The sequence below is a fragment of the Diceros bicornis genome, chromosome 17 (genome assembly GCF_020826845.1).
Source record: "Diceros bicornis minor isolate mBicDic1 chromosome 17, mDicBic1.mat.cur, whole genome shotgun sequence".
NCBI classification, from domain to species: domain Eukaryota; kingdom Metazoa; phylum Chordata; class Mammalia; order Perissodactyla; family Rhinocerotidae; genus Diceros; species Diceros bicornis.
In genome coordinates this window covers 53135151-53159743 of record NC_080756.1, presented here as the reverse complement: position 1 = coordinate 53159743, position 24593 = coordinate 53135151, and the positions used below count along the sequence as shown (strand labels likewise).

At 44.7% G+C, this 24593-nt stretch overlaps 1 protein-coding gene across 5 annotated transcripts; it reads left to right on the top strand.

Moving 5' to 3' along the window:
* Window positions 1-1494: 1494 nt before the first annotated feature.
* Window positions 1495-24554, top strand: PHC1 (polyhomeotic homolog 1). Of its 5 annotated transcripts, none has more exons than XM_058558846.1 (15): window positions 1495-1535; window positions 5201-5358; window positions 7220-7330; window positions 8134-8214; window positions 8740-8889; window positions 9491-9646; window positions 15404-15899; window positions 17354-18141; window positions 18724-18871; window positions 19126-19337; window positions 20229-20343; window positions 21300-21408; window positions 21627-21777; window positions 22239-22470; window positions 23538-24554. In XM_058558846.1, exons 2-15 carry the CDS (start codon window positions 5245-5247, stop codon window positions 23690-23692), a joined length of 3018 nt encoding a protein of 1005 aa, XP_058414829.1. In that variant the 5' UTR covers window positions 1495-1535; window positions 5201-5244; the 3' UTR covers window positions 23693-24554. The 5 variants fall into 5 exon arrangements, with proteins under 5 accessions (XP_058414829.1, XP_058414832.1, XP_058414827.1 ...); XM_058558849.1 differs by lacking the exon at window positions 1495-1535 and adding an exon at window positions 2188-2397; XM_058558844.1 differs by lacking the exon at window positions 1495-1535 and adding an exon at window positions 2872-3640 and having other exon boundaries at window positions 21306-21408.
* Window positions 24555-24593: the final 39 nt, after the last annotated feature.

The window sequence follows — 24593 nt, the reverse complement described above, 5'->3', positions numbered from 1 at the left end:
AAAAAATTACTATGAAACATAGGTACAAGCCTTTACATATGAAAATTAAGCTACTGGCCCATAATCAATAAGGCATACCCTGTGATTGAGTATTCCTAGGCTAGATTTATATCAGACATTGAATAAAATTATACCTCATCGCTATCTTACCTCCGTATCACCTAAATGTATAATTTTTAGTAGATGTAAGGGCCTGTGACCAAGGAAATACAGAAAGTCTTTAGAGATGGAAAGAATTATATGCAGTAGTAGTGACTCTGCCCCACTTTTAATGGGGCTGAAATGGCCACGTACCCTCCAGGTATGCAAGTTCCATAGGCTATTGGAAAAATGAGTGCATTCACTCTGGCATCTGGATTCCTTATCTGTGGGATATATTACAGGCTTTCTTTAGACACTGAACAGTGATAATTCTCCCATGAAAGCACATGACTAATGTTTCCTGACCTGAATGTCATATAATCTGAAAATAATCTATAGATACAACTTTTTCATTGGTGCCTGGAAATTCAGCTTAGGCTCAGTACATCCATTCTAAGCCTCCGCAAGAAAGCATTAAAATTCTCTGACATGCCAAAAATCTAGGTTTGAATTAAATGACTAATGCTTTACCTGGTTTTTACCACTAGTTCTCTCTGCCAGAATCTTTTCAATTTATCCTCAGCCAAAGCCTGTCATCCATCCCGGCAACATACCCTTTCACCTCCCTGCACCTCACGTTTTTGCTTTTCCAGTCCTTTGGCTGCCCTCTGGTTTCTTCCCTCACATACTTGTCTGACTGGTTCCTAGAAGCCTGGCTGAGATTTTTCTGTGACATGAATGTGGCTACTACAAATTAAGAGCCCAGAGTCCAAATACTCCTCTTTCAATGCAAATCTAAACGGATCTAATTTATAAACAAAGGGATCACTTCTCATTTTTTTCTCTAAAAACAAATCATGCATTGCCTTTTAAAGGAGAGACTGACGAGTGGGTTGATAGAGAAAATAACTGGCTAGAACAGAGATCAGGAAAAGATGTGATGTAAAAATAGCACTGCACTATGATAACAACAGAAAAAGCATCAACCCTAGTTATTAGTCCACCAGGAGTCCCCTGGCCCCTTCTGTAAAGGTTAATGAGGACAGTTATCTTTGTTCTGTGAATTGATGTAATCCAAGCTTCCAAAATAGTGGGCGGCACATCGTAGGTGTTCTATCAATATTCGCTGAATGTCCAAAGACTAACAAAATTAAAAACTGATAAATTGATATCATAAATAAAACGACAAAGGCTACTGCCTTATCAAATGTTTAGCATTCCCAAATACAGCCCCATTGTTCTTCTCTCCTTACACCGCTGCCTCCTCCCTTGTTTTTGTCCTTCTGTTTTACATACACGTTTAAATCTAAGAACACACAAACCCCCCAAAATTACAGACTTAAAACGTGTTATTCTAAGCAAGTTATATGAGACTGCTGCTTTTAAGTGAATGTCAACTCCTGATGGGTTCACTGTTCCTGTGCAGCATTCTTTCCCGCCTTCTTGGAGTTGAGGTGAGGGATTAAACAATCAACATTCTCTCTCCTTTTCCTCACTCTTTGTTCTTTCCTGTTCTCTCCTTTCCTCGGCTTTATTTCCTTTCCCAGTCTATCGTTCTCCAGGGCTGCTGCTTTGCTCTTTCTCCCTCTCTGCCTGTGGGTCCCCTTGATCATTTCTTTCTATCCCTTATTCCCAGAAGCTTCAGAAAATACCTCCTTTCCCCAGCTTTCACGTCACTTCCCTCCCTTCTCCCATCTCCCTCTCCTCTGTGAGAGGTGAGTTCCCCACTAGAGGCCAGCACTTTCTCAGTTTCCTCCCTCCAGCCTGCGAGCAGAAGTCGGGGAGAAAGAAGGGAAAAAAAAGAGGAGAAAGAGCGAGAGAGGGAAAAAAAGCCCGGGGCCTAGAGCGCAGAGGCCCGGGAGCGGCGTCGTCATGGCAACGGGCGCCGGCAGGAAACGAGGGACGCGGGGAGGGAGGGGAGGAGGGCGCCGAGGGGAGGGGGAGGGACGGGGGAGGGGTCCGGCTGCCCCGGAAGCACCTCCCCGCCAGCCCCCTCCTCCAGCCCGGCCCGCAGCCCCCGGCCTGCAGCCCCCACCCTCTCGGCCCGGCAGGAAGTGACAGGCCCGGAGCGAGCCCCGGAGGCCTGGCGGAGCCGCGGCCGGGCCGCAGCCGGAGCGGCGGGAGGGGCGGGGAGCCGCGGCCGCGCCGGGCGCCTGCCACCCCGCCCTCGGCGCCCCCGCCCCTCCAGGAAGGGGAGGAGGCGAGGGGAGCCCGCCGCGGAGGCCGAGCGAGCCCCCCGCCTAGCCTGGCGACTGGGGAGCCCGCACGTGAGGTGGACGCCCCCCGGGAGCGCTGGGTGCGGAGCCGGGCGCGAAGGTAAGCGGGCGACCGCGGCTGGGGAGGGGCAGGACTCCGGGGGCTTGGCTGCGCGGGGATGTTTCCCCAGCCACCTTGGGCTGTGGAACGCCCCAGGTACCTCCCCCAGTCGCTTTCCCTGCCTACCTCTGGCGCCGAGCTCTGCGGTCCTGCGGCGCTGCCTGTCCAGGTCCTCCCGCTGGGCTTAATGCTGTCCGTCCGTCACCCTCGTTGCTTCTGACTGCTCGTCTTCTCATTCATTTTCTCTTCTCTGACTTTGGTTCTCCCATCCGAGCATGCTGTCCAGTTATCTCCCTGCTTTTTCTAGTCCGCTGGGTTCCTCGCCTCCAGTTCCTTGACTTCTGTCTCTCTCTCTCCTGCCCGTCTCCCCGCTATCTGAAGCACATTTCCCTGCCCTCTTGGGTCAGTGCACTCCTGGCACCACTCTCCCTGCCCCTGCCCCGGTGTAGATGTGTTTGATTCCTCTTTGGAACCTCATTTTCATCAAGGTTCTGTATACGACAAGGACCCCTGGTCGTCTACTATCCCGGTTCTCCAGATTACTTCCATTTCTTTGGCACAGCCCACCCCCTTCTCCCGCCCCCCTTCCCATGCCTCATCCTTTCTACAAGACAGAGTTTTATGCATAGGGAAATTGGTTTCCTCCAACTCTTGGCTCAGTAGGCCCAGTACTAGGTCCACTTCAATATCCTCTTCTAGCCCTGTGCTCCTACCAACCCAACCCATACACACGCAAATACTACTTTTCAGGATGACCATAGTTTAGCTGTTCTGGGGACTTCTGTGGATTAGCTTCTCACTCTTTCTCTTCCAGTTTAATTCTGAAAAGTTAAACTCCCTGTGCCTCCCAAACTTTTTGTTGTCTTCATTTTCTGTATTTAGTTTTACAGTCCCGACAATGATCACAAATGAATAGATTTGTGTGCCTGGCATCCAGGAATCCTGGTTTCATGGCAGTTTCCCCTGATTTTATTCAAGACTTTAAGCCGCTCCCTGTCCATCTCTATTTCCATTTCACAGTCTGAAAAAACATATTAATAAGACTTTGGGGGGATGAGGGGTCATACAGTTTATTAGCATTTTCACCTATGAATGTAGGAATTAATGTCCCCTCTAGCTAGTAAAGTGGTCTCATGTCTCTTGAGTCCAGTGAACTAAGCCCAGAGATCTAGACAACTGTGCTGTGCTGCCTCTAATCCTTACCCACTTTTTTTCTTCACATCCTGATAATGAGGAATCATGGGTCTGTATCTGTTTAGTGCTTTGGTATTTTGACAAAAGATGTGGGGAGAAGATAGAGTTGTTGCTGATATGATTTCTCCTGTGTACTTCTTGGGCTGTATCCATGTTTGCAGCGATATTTGCTGTTCCTCAATGAAACTGAAGAGATAGGTAGAGTTCTTGGGGGATAATGATGCGACCAGATGCTACTGGGAATGGAATAGTAAGAAATCTCCCCAACTCTATTTCCAAGGCCAAGTGGTTTGATTTTATTTACTTTGTTTTGGATGCAATCATTAAGATAAATCAGCCCTAATAAAACTGTTGCCAGCCCTTAGCAGAAATTCTGGGATGTTTACATTCCTGAACCAAATAGTGCTTTGCTGACCTGATATTTCTAGTGGCCTTGTGCCTCAAAAGTAGAGAATATAGTGTCTAGGTTTAACAAAAGAGAAAAAAAAAAAGAAGGAACAAAAAAACTTTATTGTCATTTAGTGCTGTTTTGGAGGCATATTTCTTCTTGCTCTCATCTCCTGTCTGTTTGCTTGGTTCTTAGCAATGCTTTCACATGTCTTTCTGCAAATTTTAGTGTTGACCCTGGAGGGTAAATTCTGACTGCTTTAGTGCACTAAGAAGTTGAATCTTACTTTCTTGAAGATTTCCATTGCTGTATATTTAATGTGCTTCATACCTGGGAATTGTTTGTTAAAGTGATATATTACATTCAATTGTGAACCTTCTTTGCAAATGGGGAAATTGAGGTGTAAGAAGGGAAAGTGAGGTGCCCCAGGAGTTATTATTAGTAGCCGGAGCTGGAGCCAGGCAGCTATTTGGGCTATATGAGCTGGAGGCTTAGCTCTTCTACCTCCTAGTTTTGTGACTTTCCATGATGCATTAAACACAGCTGTATCTTTAAACCCTCCTCCATAAAATGAGGACAATGAGTACTCAGACCGAGCGACACTACCTTAATCACAGATTTTTTTTGGTTTGAAGAAGAAACGTGTGCTAGTGTACAGACTCAATACTTAGGAGGACAACGTCTTTAACCTCAGATAACCTCATTTCTACAATTGTAACGTGGGGCTAATAATATTTACCTTAAAGCATTGTGCGAGGTAATGCAGGTGAAGAGCCTAGCCCGGTGATAGGAGGCACCTAGTGGCTTCTCAGTGAGTGGTGACCATTGTTAAGGTGATGGCTGATAATGATGTTGCAGGTGCACATAAAAATGAGATAACAGTAAGTTTTAATTGGGAATATTTTAAACTGTTAACAAGTATTATGGAAATTAAGGTGGCCTTAGTATTATGAGGTGCTGTTTTACATTCTGGCCATTTTCTATTTAATGACAGCCATGAGGGAATATGTAAAGGTTGTTTCTTTTGAGACACTGCATAGATTTGAAAGATGGTGTGGGGAAGATATGGTTGTAAGAGTGTATGGCAGATTTGGTAGTGATAAAACCTGAGAAATCATGACTTGTGGAAGAAGAGGAAAATTCTTAGATAACTTGAATAATAACATGAAATAATAATTTGAGATCAGGTATAAATTTTAATCCTTTGCTACTTCCATCTAGGTCTTGAGTCAGAGCACCAGCCTTGGGGACCCTGGACCACTATCATGGAGACTGAGAGTGAGCAGAACTCCAACTCCACCAATGGGAGTTCCAGCTCTGGGGGCAGCTCTCGGCCCCAGATAGCTCAAATGTCACTGTATGAACGACAAGCAGTGCAGGTGAGGCTCAACTCTGAAGGGCTGTGATCTGTGAGTATTGGCCCCCGGGGTGGGCTAGGATGCTGGAAGATAATTGCCCTGAGTTCCTTCCACCAAACTGAGGGAGTTGGATTAGGTGATGACTCAAGACCCTTCCAGCTCTGAGAATCTTAGTTTACAACAGTTTAAGCAAGCAGAGAATGAGATTCAGTCGTTTTTTCTTTTGATGAGGAAGATTGGCCCTGAGCTAACATTTGTTGCCAATCTTTCTCCTTTTGCTTGAGGAAGATTGTCCCTGAGCTAACATCTGTGCCAGTCTTCCTCTATTTTTTGTATATGGGACAGCACCATAGCATGGCTCGATGAGTGAGTGGTGTGTAGGTCTGAACCCCGGGCCACCAAAGCAGAGCATATGAACTTAACCACTACACCATCTGGCTGGCCCCTGAGATTCAGTCTTTAAGGTTTTTTAATACCATTCCGTTCATGTGGCTAGATTCTAATAAGTAATCATTTCTTGTCATGGGTTGTCAGGTTTTTAATCTTTACTCTTTCTTGTAAATCTCCCTGAGTAATGAATGTATGAAGCTCTTTAGAGGTGTATTTTTAGACAACTAGTAAATTCCATGTCTTTAAAAATCTGCTTGGTGGTTGAGTGCGCGCACTCCGCTGCGGCGGCCCCAGGTTCGACTGTTCGGATCCTGGGCGTGCACCGACCTACTGCTTGTCAGGCCATGCTGTGGCGGCGTACCATGTAAAGTGGAGGAAGATGGGCACGGATGTTAGCCCGGGACCAGTCTTCCTCAGCAAAAAAAAGAGGAGGATTGGCAGATGTTAGCACAGGGCTGATCGCCTCACAAAAAAAAAAAAAAAAAAAGATAAAAAATCTGCTTGGGAATGGGAACTTTTACTTAAAATATTTGGGTTACTAGAATAACTATGCACATATAAGAATAGTTCCAATTATTAAAGAATAAGAATACAGTAATATTCTAAAGTTAACACTAAAACTGAATTACCAGTATCATCTTTCTAAACATACGTTAGCATTGTACTCTAGATATTTGAAAATGCCAGTTATTTGAAAATTTTACCTGATAGAATCTTTCATAAGTTACTGTTTACTCTATTTTTCATCATTTTCAACCTCTTAGGGCTCTATCATCTTTTTTGCATCCTTAGAATAGTCTTTTATTTTCTTCTTTTTACGTTGACATCCCATTTATTTTCAACCTGTCTAGTCCATTTCTTTTCTTTGCTATATCATGTATTTCCAGATTCCATTTTGGGAAATAAGAGTTCATGTGATCACACTCCTTTACTTTATTTTTATTTATTTATTTTTTTGTGAGGAAGATCAGCCTTGAGCTAACATCTGTGCTAATCCTCCTCTTTTTGCTGAAGAAGACTGGCCCTGAGCTAACATCTATTGCCAATCCTCCTCTTTTTTTTTTCCCCCAAAGCCCCAGTAGATAGTTGTATGTCATAGTTGCAGATCCTTCTAGTTGCTGTATGTGGGACCTGGCCTCAGCATGGCTGGACAAGCGGTGCGTCGGTGCTCACGCAGGATCTGAACCCGGGCCGCCGGTAGCGGAGCGTGCACACTTAACCGGCCATGGGGCTGGCCCACGCTCCTTTACTTTATATACAAGAATAGAGCATAGCAAAATTAATTGCTTCTCGACTTTTTGAGAACTATCTGAACTTTCTGGTTCTAATATAAAAATGGACAAATAAGATGTTGATGATTTAGCCAAACTCCCATCTTCCTTTGTTTCTCTCCTTCTCATGTGTCCGTTTCACAGAATCACAGTGATTTGCATAGCATAGGAGTTCGGAGTGATTCATTCTAAGTGAGTTGATCCTCTCTTTCTCCCCCTAGGCTCTGCAGGCACTGCAGCGTCAGCCCAATGCGGCTCAGTATTTCCACCAGTTCATGCTTCAGCAGCAGCTCAGCAATGCCCAGCTGCATAGCCTGGCTGCCGTCCAGCAGGTGAGAGGTCAGCAGCCAGCTGGCCCAAGAGGGAGGGGATAGGCACTACAGGTGGGCAGGGGCATGCTGTGTCCTCCTCTAAGCCAGGCTGGAAACAATCTTCTCTGCCTCCTGTCCTGTAGGAGGATGAACAGATCTTAGCTTCTGGGGTTGCAGTAAGAACTGTGGGAGAACTACCTTTTAGAGGTAGAAGGGCTGTGTTCTAGGGCTGCACTGTCCAACGTGGTAGCCATTAGCCACGTGTAGCTATCAAGTGCTTAAGAGACGGCTAGTTCAAATTGAGCAGTGCAATAAGATTTTGGACTTCAGAGACTTAATATGAAAAAAATGTAAAATATCTCAGTAGTTTGTTTATATTGGTTACATGTTGAAATGAGATATATTGGCTTAAATAAAATATTAAAGTTTACTTCTCCTGTTTCTTTTTACCTTTGAAAAAAATGTGCACAGTGGAAAATTGGATATGTGGCTCACATTATATTTGTATTGGACAGCTCTGGGCTAGACTTTCCAGTGACTCGTGATGTGACCTGACCCAAGGTTCTTCTTCCACCTAAAGCAAGTGGGCGGAGGACAGGTCGCCTTCCTGCCTCAGGAGGGTTCTGTGGGAATTATTGGGTTAGCAGATGTGGGAATGTGAGGGTTACTGGGATAGTGAGTATACTTTTCCTCCTCCACAGCGAGTCTCTCGGTTCTTACCTGAGGTCTCTGTTATGTTTTGTGCCTGTGATTTATTACTGGAAGATTCAGAGCCTTTTCCTTCGTTGTCTCAGCTCTTTCTTGTTTCCTTTCCTCTCTAACAGGCCACAATTGCTGCCAGTCGGCAGGCCAGCTCTCCAAACACCAGCACCGCACAGCAGCAGACTACCACCACCCAGGCCTCAGTGAGTACTGCCTCTCCCCACTGAGAGGCTTCTCTCCCTGGCTCTCTGTCTCTGGGTTAAAATACTTAGTGCAGCTGATCTGAGAGTGTTTATTGAGCCATCAATGGTGTTTACTGCTCTTATGTAGAGAATATTAGTAAAAGGGAAACTAACCAACTTGAATCTATATAGGGGTCTTACTAAGGAGGTCTAAGAAGGGAGCAAGAAAATTCTGGGGAAGAAGAAGAGATGACAAAGGAAAGGGACTAGTCTCTGGGCCCTTCAATGAGAAGTAAAATCTGTTCCATTTCCTTGGTTTGCCTTCTCAACTGTTATGCTAGTTGTTAAGGACTGGTTTCTTTACTTTGTTAATACCCCATAGTAGCTGGGATGATAGTTATGGATAGGGAGGTAGTATTCATTTCCCCTGACCCTATGAAAGTGAATATTCTGTTCTTGACTATGTCACTCTGAATTTGTCAGTCATGTACATTTCCTTTTACCTCTCCCCAATCCTCAGTCCTGGTTCCTTTCTATACCACACAGATCAATCTGGCCACCACGTCGGCCGCCCAGCTCATCAGCCGATCCCAGAGTGTGAGCTCTCCCAGTGCAACCACTTTGACCCAATCTGTGCTACTGGGGAACACCACCTCCCCACCCCTCAACCAGTCCCAGGCCCAGATGTATCTACGGGTAAGCCACAGACACAACCACCATTGTCCCAGGGGCATAATTGTTCTGTCCCTGGCAAGGACTTGAGTGAAAGCTATTTTATTTAACCATGGTTACCCAGATGTTTTAAGACAAGCTGATCTGCTTTCTATGCCTTACCTACCTCTAGAAGTGATGCTCAGTATTCACAGGTAGCCTGCAGATACGTTGAGAATCCTAAGTCAGAAGATGTTCACCTTAACAGTTGACTAAATTAGTGTCAGATATAGTCTAATCTTTAAACTTGTGGCTCAAATTCACAAATTCTAAATGTTATCTCTTAGCCTATCTACTTACTGTACATAAATACTTGTTCTGAAATCCTCATTGTCTCAGCTTCTTTGATGTTTGACTCTTTGTTATCAATCTGTGGTTTTATACACATTCTAGGTTTTCTTCTGGATGATTCATCGCTTATGGAGAATAAGGGTCTCCGGGGTTGGTGTGGAAAGGGGCAGGGCTTAGCTGTTTCATATCTTCTGTTTATTTTGTCTTGTGGTCCTTCCCTTCCGTTTCTTCTGTCTTTCTTCTTTCCCTCTTGTTCTCTTTCCTCTGCTCTTCCTCTTCCTCCTCTCCTTGCCAGCCACAGCTGGGAAACCTATTGCAGGTAAACCGGACCCTGGGCCGGAATGTGCCTCTAGCCTCCCAGCTCATCCTGATGCCTAACGGGGCGGTGGCTGCAGTCCAGCAGGAGGTGCCATCTGCTCCGTCTCCGGGAGTTCATACAGATGCAGATCAGGTCAGTGGCCACCACTGGACCTGCGGGTGGGCACTGGGGGGATGAAGGGAACAATACGGACCAGGGCCCACCCTTCTGTCCCATTACCACTCTTCAGAATTCTGCCCCCCCCCCTTTTTGTAATTTCTATAGGACTTGAATCCCTTACAACTTTTGAGTTAGGAGAGGGAGTAGGTTTGACAGAAAACAGCCCTGTGAATCTGGGAAGCCTTATTAATACAGGGCAGATTTTCTTAACATTCTCTTAGCCCTCCATGGCTCAGTTTTATTCAGGAAGTCTTAATTCTCTCTCCTTGCGATATTGTCTCTGGAAGACATGAGCTGGTTGAGGGAATTCTACTGGTAGATAGATGTGAAGCTGACCTGGCTTAGTTGCTGGAAGAATGTTGATTCCTTCTCTTTATGAGTTACTGTAGTTCTCAACTTTCAGCACACTGTTTCTGCTCACTGTCTTGCCGGGAAAGTCTTCCTCACCATTGCTTCCCATGCCGTACCCCAAAAGATACATATATTTTGGGCCTAAATTTTTTAGCTTCTTATGGAGGGGATATAAACTGGGACCTCATAATACTTACTTCATTCTTTTAGGTTATCATTTAGCAAGTAAATATTGAGCTCTTTCTATTTCTGTGCACAGATGTGTATTAGAAACTTTGGAGAATTGAAAAGAAATATGAGTCACATCTTCAAAGAGCTTAGAGAACAAAAAGTGCAAGAGTAAATGGTACTAACTTTGAGTGACACGTGAGTTTAGAGGAGAATTGGCTGCATGACTTCTCAGTGACTTTTGGGATACTTGAGCAGATTCTTGAAGGATGGGTAGGATTTGATTTCGAGTAAGAAAAAAATTAGAGAGAGAACAGTGTGTGTAAAAGCATAGTTCATATATGTGACCATGAGTTGGGGATGAGTGGATACAGTGAAGACAACAGACCTGGTGGTAGACAAGGTCATTGTTAGGGAGAAGTCTGAAAAGTAACTTCATAGACAGCAGAGGTCATTGCTTGCTATTGAACAGCAGATTAATAGGATAAGGAAAGTACTTTAGAAGGAATCATCTAGGAACATGTGCCTGGAGAAGAAAGAAATTAGGGAAACTCTTTTTTTTTTTTTCCTTTTGAGGAAGATCAGCCCTGAGCTAACATCCATGCCAAACCTCCTCTTTTTGCTCAGGAAGACTGGCTCTGAGCTAACATCTATTGCCAATCCTCCTCCTTTTTTTCCCCAAAGCCCCAGTAGATAGTTGTACGTCATAGTTGCACATCCTTCTAGTCTGTATGTGGGACGCTGCCTCAGCCTGGCCAGAGATGTGGTGTGTCGGTGCACACCCGGGATCCGAAGCCGGGCCGCCAGTAGCGGAGCGCACACTTAACCGCTAAGCCACGGGGCCGGCCATGGGAAACTCTTGAAGAAGAAACTCTTGGGGTCATTTAGTTATAAGGGAAGACTTTTGTTTTACACTATGGTGATAGCAGTGGGCTCAGAGCAGGAGGTGGAGACTGCTTCCATATCCAGTCCTTTCATTCATCTGTCTATTTATTTATCTGATATTCAAGTGTCAATATGTGGAGGGACAGAGTAGTGGTTGAAAATGTGAATCTTGCCCAGCCCTGGTGGCCTAGTGGTTAAGTTTGGCCAACTCCACTTTGGTGGCCTGGGTTCAGTTCCTGGGCGCGGACCTACACCACTTGTCTGTCAGTGGCCATGCTGTGGCGGCAGCCCACATACTAAATAGAAGATTGGCAACAGATGTTAGCTCAGGGCAAATATTCCTCAAGCGGAAAAAAAAAAAAAAAAAAATTAGTGACTCTGATGTTTGGGTCAGATTCCATCTCCACGACTTACTGTGTGACCTAGACAAATGACCTAACATCTTCTTTGCCATAGTGTCTTGATCTATAAAATAGCTGTTGTAAAATACTTAACTCAGGGTGTGTTGTGAGGACTGAATGAGTTGATATGTGAAGTGCTGGAACAGTGCCTGGACATTTGAATGTTTGAGTGTTAGCTATTATTACAAATCAGACATTCCTTAGCCTTGAATGCTCCAGAAAGGGATGATCACTAGACTGATAGAGATTACAAATCACTGAAGCACTGGGCATTCAACAAATAATCCCCAGAATGGTTCAATAATTGCTCCATTAGAAAGTATAGAGTGTTCTGAAAACATAGAAAGGGACCTAATTTAGCCTTGGAGTGGGGCTAGAAGTCGAGAGGGCCTCTCTGAGGAGGTGGCATTTAAAGTGGGGCCTGTAAAAGTTAGTCGAGTGAAGACATGAAAGGAGAGTGGTGAAGGCAGGAGAACCTTAATTCCAAAGCCCCCAAGGAGGGAAGGAGCCTTATATATTTGAGGAATTGAAAGAAGACCTGTGTTCCTGGAGTTCGGCAAAGGGGCTCGGAAATGGTGCTGGAGAGGTAGGAGAAACTTCATCTTGCAGGGCCTTGGAGACTGTATTTAGGATTTTGGGCTTTATGCAAAGGGCGATGGGAAGCTATAGAAGGATTTTAAACACGGAAGTGACGTGGAAAGATGTGAGGTGATTTTTCTTGTCTTAAAGACTATGTTGGCTCCTCTATGGAGAATAAACAGAAATGGTGTGAGTGTGAATATAGGGAGAACAATAGTATTATAACTGTTTAGGGGAAAGATGGTGTTTGGATTAGGCAGTAGCAATGGAGATGGACAGAAATGAACAGATTTGAGGAAAACGTAAAAGATCATTGAAAAAGGAGAACTGATTCAGTGGATGAGGGAGTTGAGAGAGATGCCAGAGATGAGATCTGACAGTGCAGTGAAGTGGCTGGTAGTATTGTTCATGAGATGAAGAAGGTTGGAGAAGTGGATTTAGGGTGAAGTTCACTTTTGGACACGCTGACTTAGGGTTTGTGAGCCATCCAGGAGGAGGTCTTGGGTCAGCAGTTTTATATGTGGTGCTCAAGCTCAGAGGAGAGGTCTGAGTTGGAGGTAAACATTCACGAGTAGTGGGCATAGAGATGATACTGAAGTCAAGGGAGTGTTTGAAATTGCTTAGGGAGATGATACGGATTGAGAAGAGAAAAGCCTTTAAGGTGGAGCCCTGAGGGTTAGGATGAGCCCTTAGAAAATAGAGCAGATGGAGGTTGAATAGAGGGTGATGATGGGCTGGCAAAGGGGAGTAGGCAGGAGTGACAGAGAGACAAGAAAATCTGGGTTGTGTGACATGAAGACGGAATAGAATGTTACAAGAAGTGGCGGGGGTCCTCTGTCAACTGCAGTAGAGAGGGCAAGAAAGATGGATTTACTAATATGGATGGAGAGCTGTTTCACTGGAGTCGCAGGAGTTGAAGCCAAAGTGTGACTTGAGGAATGACTGGATATGGGAGTGGGATATGATGCAGTGAATGTAAACAATTATTAAGCATTTAGCAGTAAGAGGAAAGGAAGAGGAAGGTGGGTTTCAGGCATGGTGATGGGAGGGAGCCGATAGAGAAGAGATTGAAGAGACAGGAAAGAATTGATAATACAAGCCTCTTGAGAAGGAGGAGGGGATGGAGATCCTGAGCATAGAGAAGGATTGCCCTTTGATAGGAAGCATAGAAGGGAGAAGTGATGGGTGCTTATGCAGGTGAATGTAGATTTGGTGGCGGAACTGATGGGGTATCATGCTCATATAATGGTTTTATTGTCTCTGCAGGGGTGAAGAGTGAGAGGGGAAAGAGGAAGTGGTCCTGAGGTATAGGGAGAGTAGGAAAGGTTTAAATAGCCATTATGGAAAGGAAGCTGATTAGAAAAAAACTGTAATTGCCAGATAATATTAAGTGCCCCAGCCCCCAATCCTGATGATTCTTGTAAATGTCTCTCAAAAGCTATCCTCTCTTCTTCTTCACTGCTGGTGCCTGCATTCAGGTTCTTTTTATTTTTCACCTGAATTACTGTACTAGTTTTCTAACTGGTCTCTTGGCTTCATCCTTATCCACTTCTAATCCTCTTCCACATTACTATCAGAATAAGTTTTTTCACTAAGAAAATATATGTTGTTACTAACATTATTTTTAATTGTAGCTCTGGTATGCAGAATTTGATAAATCATAATCCTTGGCTCATGACATCCTCTCATCAGTGGTCCATTCATGGCCCACTTTTATTTGTTTGCTCAGTAGGTTTTAATAATGCAATGTCCCTGCCCCTGGTAATGATCATTCTGATTCCTAGGTTCATCCTTCCCTTGTGTCCCTTTTTATATAGTTTTATTGCATTGACATATATTTCTAAAAATAACTTATTTTGGAGAATTTCAAACATATAAAAAGTAGAAAAAAAAATGAATCCCTGTGTACTTAGCATCTAGCTTCAACGTTTATCAACACATGGCCAATCTATCCAGACCCCTTCCTTCCACCTGTTTTTCTTTGTATTTAAATTTATAAGGTACTTGTGCTATATGTAATCTTTTTGGGAATGCTTTCTTAATAGCTCATTGTCAAGATCCATCCATATTATTGCATGTCATTATACTTTATTAATTTTGATTTCTATGTAATATTCCATTGTGTGAATATACTACAGTTCATTCATCTTCTCGTCTGATAATGGCCATTTGGATTGTTTCCAGGCATTTGTTACTATGAATAGTGCTGCTGTGAACATTCTTACCCATGCCTCCTGTTGTACACAGCAAGAGTTTCTCTTGCGGAATTCCTGGGTTAGAGGGCGTGTGAAGGTTCAACTTCAGGATATGATGCCAAACTGTTTTCCAAAGTGGTTCTACTGATTTACATTTCCGTCAGCAATGTTTAAAAGAAGGGTTTCACCTATAGATTTGATCCTGTTTATTCTGATTAATATTCTTCAGTGGCTTCCTATAATCAATGAAGTGCTCCTCATTCCTTCTCTCTGTTCATATTTTGGAGTACTTACTATGTGTCAGGCACTGTGCTAGGTGCTGGGAATATAACAGTGAAGACAGATAAACTTTGTGTTTCCAAGCTAAAGTTCAGACTCTCCTTATTTTAACACACTGGGCCCTTCACGATCTGGCACTTTCCCACCTCCCTAGCCTCAGCCTGCCTTCCCAGCTTCATTTCTTGCCACTCCCTCTAACTCACCCCAAACACAATGAAATATTTATAACTTCCAAAAATGCCATGCTCTTTCTTGGCTCAGTGGTCTTGCAAATGTTGTGACCTATGTCTTCAAACCCCCACCTTCACCATTACATATTGGGTCTCAGCTCAAATATCACCTGTTTTAGGAAGTCTCCCCTAGTCTCTCTCATCTGAGTTAATTTTCCTCCTCCTCTCTGCTCCCGTAGCACTTTGTGCATATCTCTACATAGTATGATATGGTTATTGGTGATTTTCTTTTCTTTCTTCCCTCGTAGAGAGTACTCATTAGGAGCAGGGCCTGGGTCTGTCATCCTTGCATTCCCAGTATCCAGTGTGGTACCTGAGTCATAGTAGGTTTTTGGTAGATGTTGAATGAATGAATGGAGAGGAAATGGAAAATCCAAGACATTTTGAAGGAATAAATGATCAAACTTGATGATAGATTTGGTAGTGAATGAAGGAGACTAAAAAATCAAATACGATTCAAGATTTTCTCTGGGTGACTGGAAGGCCTTACTGTGTATAAGTGCAAAGGTGGAGGAACGATTGAGGTGGGCTGTGGAATATCTGTAGCCGTCTTTGCTACTTCTGAATCAGTCACAGGATCCTTTGACCTTAGTGCCTCCCGTTCCCCTTTTCTCAATGTGTCTTATTCTTCTTATCTTTCAGGTGCAGAACTTAGCAGTGAGGAACCAACAGGCCTCAGCCCAAGGACCCCAAATGCAAGGCTCTACTCAGAAGGCCATTCCTCCTGGAGCCTCCCCTGTCTCCAGCCTCTCCCAGGCCTCTAGCCAGGCCCTAGCTGTGGCTCAGGCTTCCTCTGGGGCCTCAGGCCAGTCCCTCAACCTTAGTCAAGCTGGCGGAGGCAGTGGTAATAGCATCCCAGGGTCCATGGGTCCAGGTGGAGGTGGCCAGGCACCTGGGGGCTTGGGTCCGTTGCCTTCCTCAGGAATGGGTGGTGGTGGGAGCTGTCCCAGGAAGGGCACAGGAGTGGTGCAGCCCTTGCCTGCAGCCCAAACAGTGACTGTGAGTCAGGGCAGCCAGACGGAAGCAGAAAGTGCAGCGGCCAAGAAGGGAGAAGCAGATGGGACTGGTCAGCAGAACGTGGGCATGAACCTGACACGGACAGCTACACCTGCTCCCAGCCAGACCCTTATTAGCTCAGGTAAGCTGTCACTTCTCAGAATGTCATCATTCTCTCAGAACTGGTTTGAAATCTTTAGAGTGCATTTCTTTGCTTTTTTCCTGTTTCTCTTGGACCTGGAGTAGTGGAAGGAAAGAGAATCACATCAGCTTTGATCATATTAGTCCAGGGAGACAGGAGGACAGGTAACAGAGCTGGATCTTGTCTGTTTCCACCAGGCAGCAGTCAGTTTACAAATTGTCTTGTCCTCTCTGTCTTAGGCCCTGAGTTCTTCAGTTTATTCACTCTACCCATTCATGCACCCAGTTCTTACTGAATTGGCTACTAGGTTCTAGGAGTTGCTAGTGATACGTCTTTGAAAAGCAGATTCCCCTTCCTCATGGTGCTTACAATTTAGCATGAAGGATGAATTCTCTCCTCACTCTGTGTTTAATGATGGTTAGTTGGCCCAGTGTAGAGCAGAGATGGTATAAGTGCCTTAGACCACTTAGCACTAGCAAATAGAGCCATAGTTTTTAATACAGTCAACTTGTGATCATCTGTATCAGTGTTAAGGATAAAAAAGAATAAATAATAATAACAATAATAACCCAAAATAGTTTGTACTTGCTTTCAGACTTGGTTAGGTATAGTTAGATGTGTGTACCTTACTTGTAGTGTTTATTTTTGCCTTCCTTGTTTCTAGCAATTTAGTTGTTGCTATATTTGGATAATTTACTCACAAAAAGTAAGAGTTAATTATCAGTTGTATTACTAATACCTAGTATTTACATACCATAGCACTTCTGTTTCCAAGGTGCTCTCATATCACATACGTTCTCTGGACAACGTGGTGGAGTATGGAGGGGGGAGATGGTCAACTCTGTTTGCAATGGAGGAAATGGGGTAAAGCTAGAGCCTGCAGCTGCCGACTCTTAAGACTTCCCATGGGTGGTGACCTAAGCGGACGAGTCTTAAAAACTGAGGCATTCATGGGAAGATGTTGATATCTGTACCTCTGTGGACGTTTATTGTTTCAGTGACTATTAAGTGTTTCTCGTGTGCTGGACACTGGGCTGGGTTCTAGGGATGCATAAATGAAGAAGACGTGGACTCAGCCCTTGAGGAACTCAGAGTCTAATCATGTAGAGGATGGGCCAGCCATTCTCCTTTGCTGAGTACAAAGTAATAGGATTTAGGTAGAACAATGCAAATAAAAGTTAAAAAAATGCAAGAAATTACTGAGGATTGTTAAATGATTGAGCAAGGGAGTTCTTCCCTTGAGATCTTTAAGACTCGAGATGGTTGGTAATGTCTGACTCAGAGGAAAGAGTCTGAATGAGGTGACCTCTCAGTTCCTTCCAGGTTAGAGTTCCATTCACTGTATGATTCCAAAATTAGGTACACCTTGGAAAGGTGGTTTTACTTTGAATTTATAAAGATGACTATTTTCTGCTCGTCTTCCTCTTTGTTCCATTCTGGGCCTGTTCCTACAGCCACCTACACACAGATCCAGCCCCATTCCCTGATTCAGCAGCAGCAGCAAATCCACCTCCAGCAGAAGCAGGTGGTAATCCAGCAGCAGATTGCCATCCACCATCAGCAGCAGTTCCAGCACCGTCAGTCCCAGCTGCTCCACACAGCCACACACCTCCAGCTGGCCCAGCAGCAGCAGCAGCAGCAGCAGCAGCAGCAGCAGCAGCAGCAGCAGCAAGCCACAACTCTCACTGCCCCTCAGCCACCACAAGTCCCACCTACTCAGCAGGTCCCACCTTCCCAGTCCCAGCAGCAAGCCCAAACCCTGGTTGTTCAACCCATGCTTCAGTCTTCACCCATGTCCCTCCCACCTGACCCAGCCCCCAAGCCACCCATCCCCATCCAGTCCAAACCACCTGTAGCACCTATCAAGCCTCCTCAGTTAGGGGCTGCTAAGATGTCAGCGACCCAGCAACCGCCACCCCATATCCCTGTGCAAGTTGTGGGCACCCGACAGCCAGGTGCAGCTCAGGCACAGGCTTTGGGCCTGGCACAGCTGGCAGCTGCTGTACCTACTTCCCGGGGAGTGCCAGGTGCCGTGCAGCCTGGTCAGGCCCATTTGGCCTCCTCGCCACCTTCATCCCAGGCTCCTGGTGCACTGCAGGAGTGCCCTGCCACATTGGCCTCTGGGATGACCCTTGCTCCTGTGCAGGGGACAGCACATGTGGTAAAGGGTGGGGCTACCACCTCCTCACCTGTTGTAGCCCAGGTCCCTGCTGCTTTCTACATGCAGTCTGTGCACCTGCCGGTGAGTGATGTCTGATGGTTTTGAGGGCACCGTCACCCTTGAGTGGACCTGGGCTCAGTGGAAATAGAGCTTAACTTAGAGGAATAAAGAGTTGAGAAGGTTAAGATATTGGTATTTATCTGTTTCTTTTGTAAGAGAGAGAAACATTAATGGAAGATTATGATACTGGTATTTATTTGCTGCTTTTGTAGGAGAGAGACATTAAGGTATATAATGGCTGAATTTCATACTCCTAAATTTGCTACTGAAATCATTCTGGGTTTTTAGATTGTGCTAAGTTAGATCAAGATAGCCTTAACCACCTAAGTCGATCTTTAGAAAAACAACAGTTCTTGGTTGGGCCATAATGAATCCATGGTTTCAAGGTCTACGTCAGGACTAAATAATGTTGCATTTTCTTTTCTCTTGATATAGAAGTTGCACTTCTTGGGAAAGACCAGGAATTTTAGAGTACTGTGGGAAGTATACAAATTGAGGAATCTGGAACTAAAAAAATTTTCTCTGACAGTATAGGAGTAATTGTGGTTCCTTATTATCCTTCACTCATACATCTTGGTTTCTTTCCTGTTCTTCACTTTACAGGGCAAACCGCAGACATTGGCTGTCAAACGCAAGGCTGAGTCTGAGGAGGAGAGAGATGATGTTTCCACATTGGGTTCAATGCTTCCTGCCAAGGTGTCTCCAGTAGCAGAGAGCCCAAAGGCCATCGAGGAGAAGAGCGGTCTTGGAGGTAACTGACTTCCGTAGTGCTATTGGAGTGCACAGAGATGAGAGAAATGTTCTGAGTGAGCTAAAAATAAATCTGGTTCAGTAGAATATGGACCTGAACTTGGTGGACAAATGAGTAGATCCAAAAGGAGGGAATCCAGGGTGAATGATCAAAGATGAACATGCATTATTGTGGAAGATCAGGCTGGCTTGGTAATAGATGGATCAATTATCTCATCCCATATCTGTTCCTTAATCTATGTTTTTATTTTCCAGAGAAAGCTGAACCAGTGACCAGTGTGAATGCTAATACCCCAAGCAGTGAGCTAGTAGCCTTGGCTCCTGCGCCCTCAGCACCACCTCCTACGCTAGCCATGGTGTCCAGGCAAATGGGTGACTCAAAACCCCCACAGGCCATTGTGAAGCCTCAGATTCTCACCCACATCATTGAAGGCTTCGTTATCCAGGAAGGAGCAGAACCTTTCCCGGTGAGAGCAGGGCCATAAAGTGGGACTTTAAAGTGGGGACTTCGTCTGCTTGTTGTCTTTTCAAACTCCACAAAAATCAAAAGGCTCAGACCTATTTAATTATTAGAGAATGGTTCAGTTCTGCTGTTTGTATGATTAGTTGTAAAAAAGGAAGGGAAGAGAAAAGGAAAGAATATGTAGACCAGAAAATGAAAATTTTGGGAAACGGAGAAGAAAAGGAAGAAAGTGACCTGTAAAGCTGCAATGTTTAGTTAGACAAACTAGGGTTTGTTTTGTTTTGTTTCTTGTTTCTGCTGAGGAAGATTTGCCCTGAGCTAACATCTGTTGCCAATCTTCCTCTTTTTGCTTGAGGAAGATTTGCCCTGAGCTAACATCTGTGCCCATCTTCCTCTATTTTGTATGTGGGTCGCTGCCACTGCATGGCCACCAACGAGTGGTGTAGGTCTGCACCTGAGATTCAGACCTGCAAACCCAGGCCGCCAATGCGGAGCACACCAAACTTATCCACTAGGCCATGGGGCCGGCCCCCAGACTAGGTTGTTTTATAATGAAGAAACTGTGGTAGATAAGTTAGGGACTTTTCCTAGGTACCATGAGTTGCAGAACCAGGACTAGAACACAGGTGTCTTGACTCCTAGTGTGTTCCCTTCAACTTAGGAAAGAAAAGGACAAAATAGGGAGCCAGGGTAGGAACCTGTTCTCTAATGGCTTATCTGAAAAAAGCCAGTTAGGGACTCTTGCTTGCCATATTGAAAATGATTCTCTCTGAACCAGAATTGGCCATTAACTCGGAGATCCAGGTAAAGACATGATGGTGAGAAATGCTGGGGAAAGCTATCGAGAAGCAGAAAGGAATTAGGCTAATTTAACTGTAAACTTTTTCTGGGACAGGTGGGTTGTTCTCAGTTGCTGAAAGAGTCTGAGAAGCCACTACAGACTGGCCTCCCGACAGGGCTGAATGAGAATCAGTCAGGTGGCCCCTTGGGAGGGGACAGCCCATCTGCTGGTAAGTATTTATTTAGAGACCCACCTGGGGAAGGAGGCTCAGGGAGATGTGTTTGAGGACTCTGTAAAATAATTATCTATTTAAAGTGGGAATTAAATGAAGTCCATTCACATACAGAAACCATATTATATGTCAGAATATGTAGAATCACACATAAGGAGTTCCATACAATTAGGGGAATTTTATCAAGCTAAAGTAGCCTGTTGAATTATTTACTATAAGGATATATTTTAAAAGATTATCTAAAATAGGATTTTTTTTTTTTTGCTAACAAAGATTCGCCCTGAGCTAACATCTGTTGCTGATCTTCCTCTTTTTTTGCCTGAGGAAGATTTGCCCTGAGCTAACATCTGTGCCCATCTTCCTCTACTTTGTATGTGGGTTGCCCCCACAGCATGGCTGATGGGTGGTGTGGGTTCACGCGTGGGATCTGAACCCGCAAACCTGGGCTGCTGAAGAGGATTGCACAGAACTTAACCACTAGGCCATGGGCCTGGCCGGAAAAAATAGGATATTTCTTAATTTCCATTTCTCCTTATTCTAGGTTTTATGATATTAAGGACTCTATATTAAGGACTCTTGTTTACATTTACCCTCTTGCTTTTGGAAACTTTTGTAGGGGAGGGATCTTATCTCTCTCTAGGCTTTAGTAATTAATTCTTCTCACCTATTCAGAAATGCAGTTTCATCTGAAATCTGAGAGTATGAATTAGGATAAAATTAGTCATCTGAAATGGAAATAGTCTGGCTTAAGGTTAGGAAGACTATGATGTTCTTGAGGGACACATCTTTGTGGTTTTGGATTTTTAACTTTATGTTTTAGGGATTCTCAATTAGGCTGTGTAGGTCTTTGGAGGCAAACCCTGAGGGTAATTAGAGTCCAGCTCTGGGCCTAATGATGACCTGAGCGGGAGCAGAAATGGGTGGCAACTTTCCAGTGATGCCTTGTTTTTCAGAGCTAGATAAGAAGGCGAATCTCCTGAAGTGCGAGTACTGTGGGAAGTATGCCCCTGCAGAGCAGTTCCGTGGCTCCAAGAGATTCTGCTCCATGACCTGCGCTAAGAGGTACTGTAGGCACCCTCCTCGTCCCCTTCAGCACTGGTTCCTCCATCTAAAATTAACATGCCTTCCCTAGGATCATCTCACAGCTGATATTTAATGTCTCCTTTGCTTTCATTCTCTTCCCCAAATCAGCTCTCAAAATACCAATACACATTTAGTGCAGGGTAGCTGAGTATTCTTCTGTAGAACTTTTGACATCCTCTGTATGCCCTGACGTGTAGGTATAACGTGAGCTGTAGCCACCAGTTCCGGCTGAAGAGGAAAAAAATGAAAGAGTTTCAAGAAGCCAACTATGCTCGTGTTCGTCGGCGTGGACCCCGCCGCAGCTCCTCTGACATCGCTCGTGCCAAGATCCAGGGCAAGCGCCACCGGGTGAGCTTCTGTTGCAGAGCCAGCTACCTTTAGAATGGGCCTTTTTTCTTCCTCTCCTACAGGGCACTTCCTTTGCCTAGGTAAAGGGTATGAGACCAGAATTCTGGTTTCACATCAATTGCATTACTCTAACTTCTAAGGGATCCTGACCTGTTCTGTCTCCTCTCACCTCATTACTGGCTCATGTATCCATTAATCCTTACACTGTATTTGAGTAGAGAAAATCTAGATCAATTGTTGGTAGAAGGGGAGAATCAAGGAAGTGACATAGTTTATACTTGAAAGGCACTTGACTGGTGACTTCGGGCATTTTCAGATGAAGTACAAATTATTTCACTATGGTAAGATTAGTTTTTCCTCTATGCCCAATATTAACCCAAACCCAGGGTGGTCGGAGAGGGGAGAGGGAGACCTCATGCCACTGTTACTCATGACCTCACTGTTTGTGGTTTTCTCTGTAGGGTCAAGAGGACTCTAGCCGGGGTTCAGATAATTCCAGTTACGATGAAGCACTCTCTCCAACATCTCCTGGGCCTTTATCAGTGAGAGCTGGGCATGGAGAACGTGACCTGGGGAACCCCAATACAGCTCCGCCTACACCAGAATTACATGGCATCAACCCTGTGTTCCTGTCCAGTAATCCTAGCCGTTGGAGTGTAGAGGAGGTGTATGAGTTTATTGCGTCTCTACAAGGTATTGAGGGCCTATCCAACATAACCCAGGTCACCTCTGTGCTTAGTTTTCCTCAGGTCATCCCACATAGGCCTTTGTAATAGGGAACATAGCTTTTAAGCAGTAGGTGCTTAAGTATGGTACGACAAAGGCTCTACTCTTGGTATTTATTTATAAAGTTTCCCAATTTCCTTCTGGGTTGGCTGTCCTCTACTATATCAGCAATCTTGCAATGTTTGATCTTCATCTGTTATGATTCAGCCTTATTTCTTACCAATAATTTTTGAATAAAGTGTATATATATATATATTTTTGTGAGGAAGATCAGCCCTGAGCTAACAGCCATGCCAATCCTCCTCTTTTTGCTGAGGAAGACTGGCCCCGGGCTAACATCCGTGCCCATCTTCCTCCACTTTATGTGGGAAGCTGCCACAGCACGGCCTGACAAGCGGTGTGTCGGTGTGCGCCCGGGATCCAAAGCCGGGCCGCCAGCAGCAGAGTGTGTGCACTTAACCGCTACGCCATAGGGCCGGCCCCAGATAAAGTATATTTTTTGTGTGTGATTAATTGTGATACACCCACCATGGATAAAAGACTTTTTTCAGTGGACAAAGGGATTAGGAAATAAGGGGCCATTCTTGCCCCTCTCTCTTCAAGGCAGGATTGTCTATAAACTATTCTTGACAACGGGATGGTTTTCTCCAGAAAAGAAAACCACCCTGTTCTTCTTGTTATTTGTCGGAATTCTGGGCCCTTAAACAAAAAGGTTACAAAGACTCTTGACTTTGATTTTCTTGCCAGTATAAAAAAAGGTATTTATTTTGCTCCCTTTCCCCCTACTCAAGCTATTTAAATGGAGTTATTTCTATGGTTGAGCAACTTAGTTGTTCTTCCTTTATCTTGGCTTTTTTTTAAACAGCCAGTGGCCCTCTCTGATTTCATTATGCTTCTAGCGCTTGCCATCTCAGACCTTTACATTACTGAATTCACCATGGCTAGGTCTCTGTTTTTTCATCTTTAGTTTCCCCCTCATTTCCTTGGGTGCTACCATGTATTTACTCATACACATTCCAACCATTTCCTTCTAGGCTGCCAAGAGATTGCAGAGGAGTTTCGTTCCCAGGAGATTGATGGACAGGCCCTTTTATTACTTAAAGAGGAACATCTTATGAGTGCCATGAACATCAAGCTGGGCCCTGCCCTCAAGATCTGCGCCAAGATAAATGTCCTCAAGGAGACCTAAGGTGGCCCTCTTGCACAAACCAGCCTAAGGCAGACACTCCCCACTGTCCAGGTTATAACCTGGTACCAGCAGAGACTTTACAGGGAAGAAAAGAGCTGTTCCAATTACGTAAATCTTCTGTAGAGGGGATTACTGAGACGGAAGAAAAATGCAAGAATTGGTTGCTGGTGCTACATGGCGGCAGCTTTGACATTTTCTCTGGGTTCTACTTTATTTTTTAAAATCTTTACCATTCTCACTACCCTAATCCAATCTTTATAAAAGAGACAGTCTAGAGAACTAGGACTGCTCAGCCTTATCCTGGAGTGGAGTGTCTAGCCAGGGTCTCAGTTCTCCAGGAGGAGGAATATACAGTATGGTAAGGCAAGGAAATGGGTGGAATGTAGCTGTGCCTCCGCAATGGGAGAGGGAGGGAGGGTTTTTCTAGCTTGTGTGACACAAGTAGCAAAATCTGGTACTCCCTCTCTTCCCCCTGGATTGTCAGACTGTAGCTGTGGCCCAGTTTTCTTTGTCGTCACTCGCTCCCTTAGTGTTGAACATTTTCTCCTGCATCCATGGCAGGGTCACCAGCCAGTGTAGCGACTTGGTTGGCATCATTCTCATTTGCTGCAGGGACTAAAAGTGTTTGGCACACGTGTGGCTGTTGTCATTCTTTCTGCATTCCCCTGCTCCCTTCCAATTTATCTGTTGTCTTCTACCCTACCTTTCTTTTCAATTCCAACTCTGCTCTGTCCTATAGCTTTATAAAACAGGAGTACGTGGGGCTGAGGTCAGGAGTATAAGTCCCTGCCTTAGGCGCTATTCCTTATACGACAAAAATATTAAATATTTTTTTCCTCCTCAGTAAAAGGATGAAAATTGGTCTCAGTTGTCTCTTACTCCATTCCAGTGTTTCTACCAT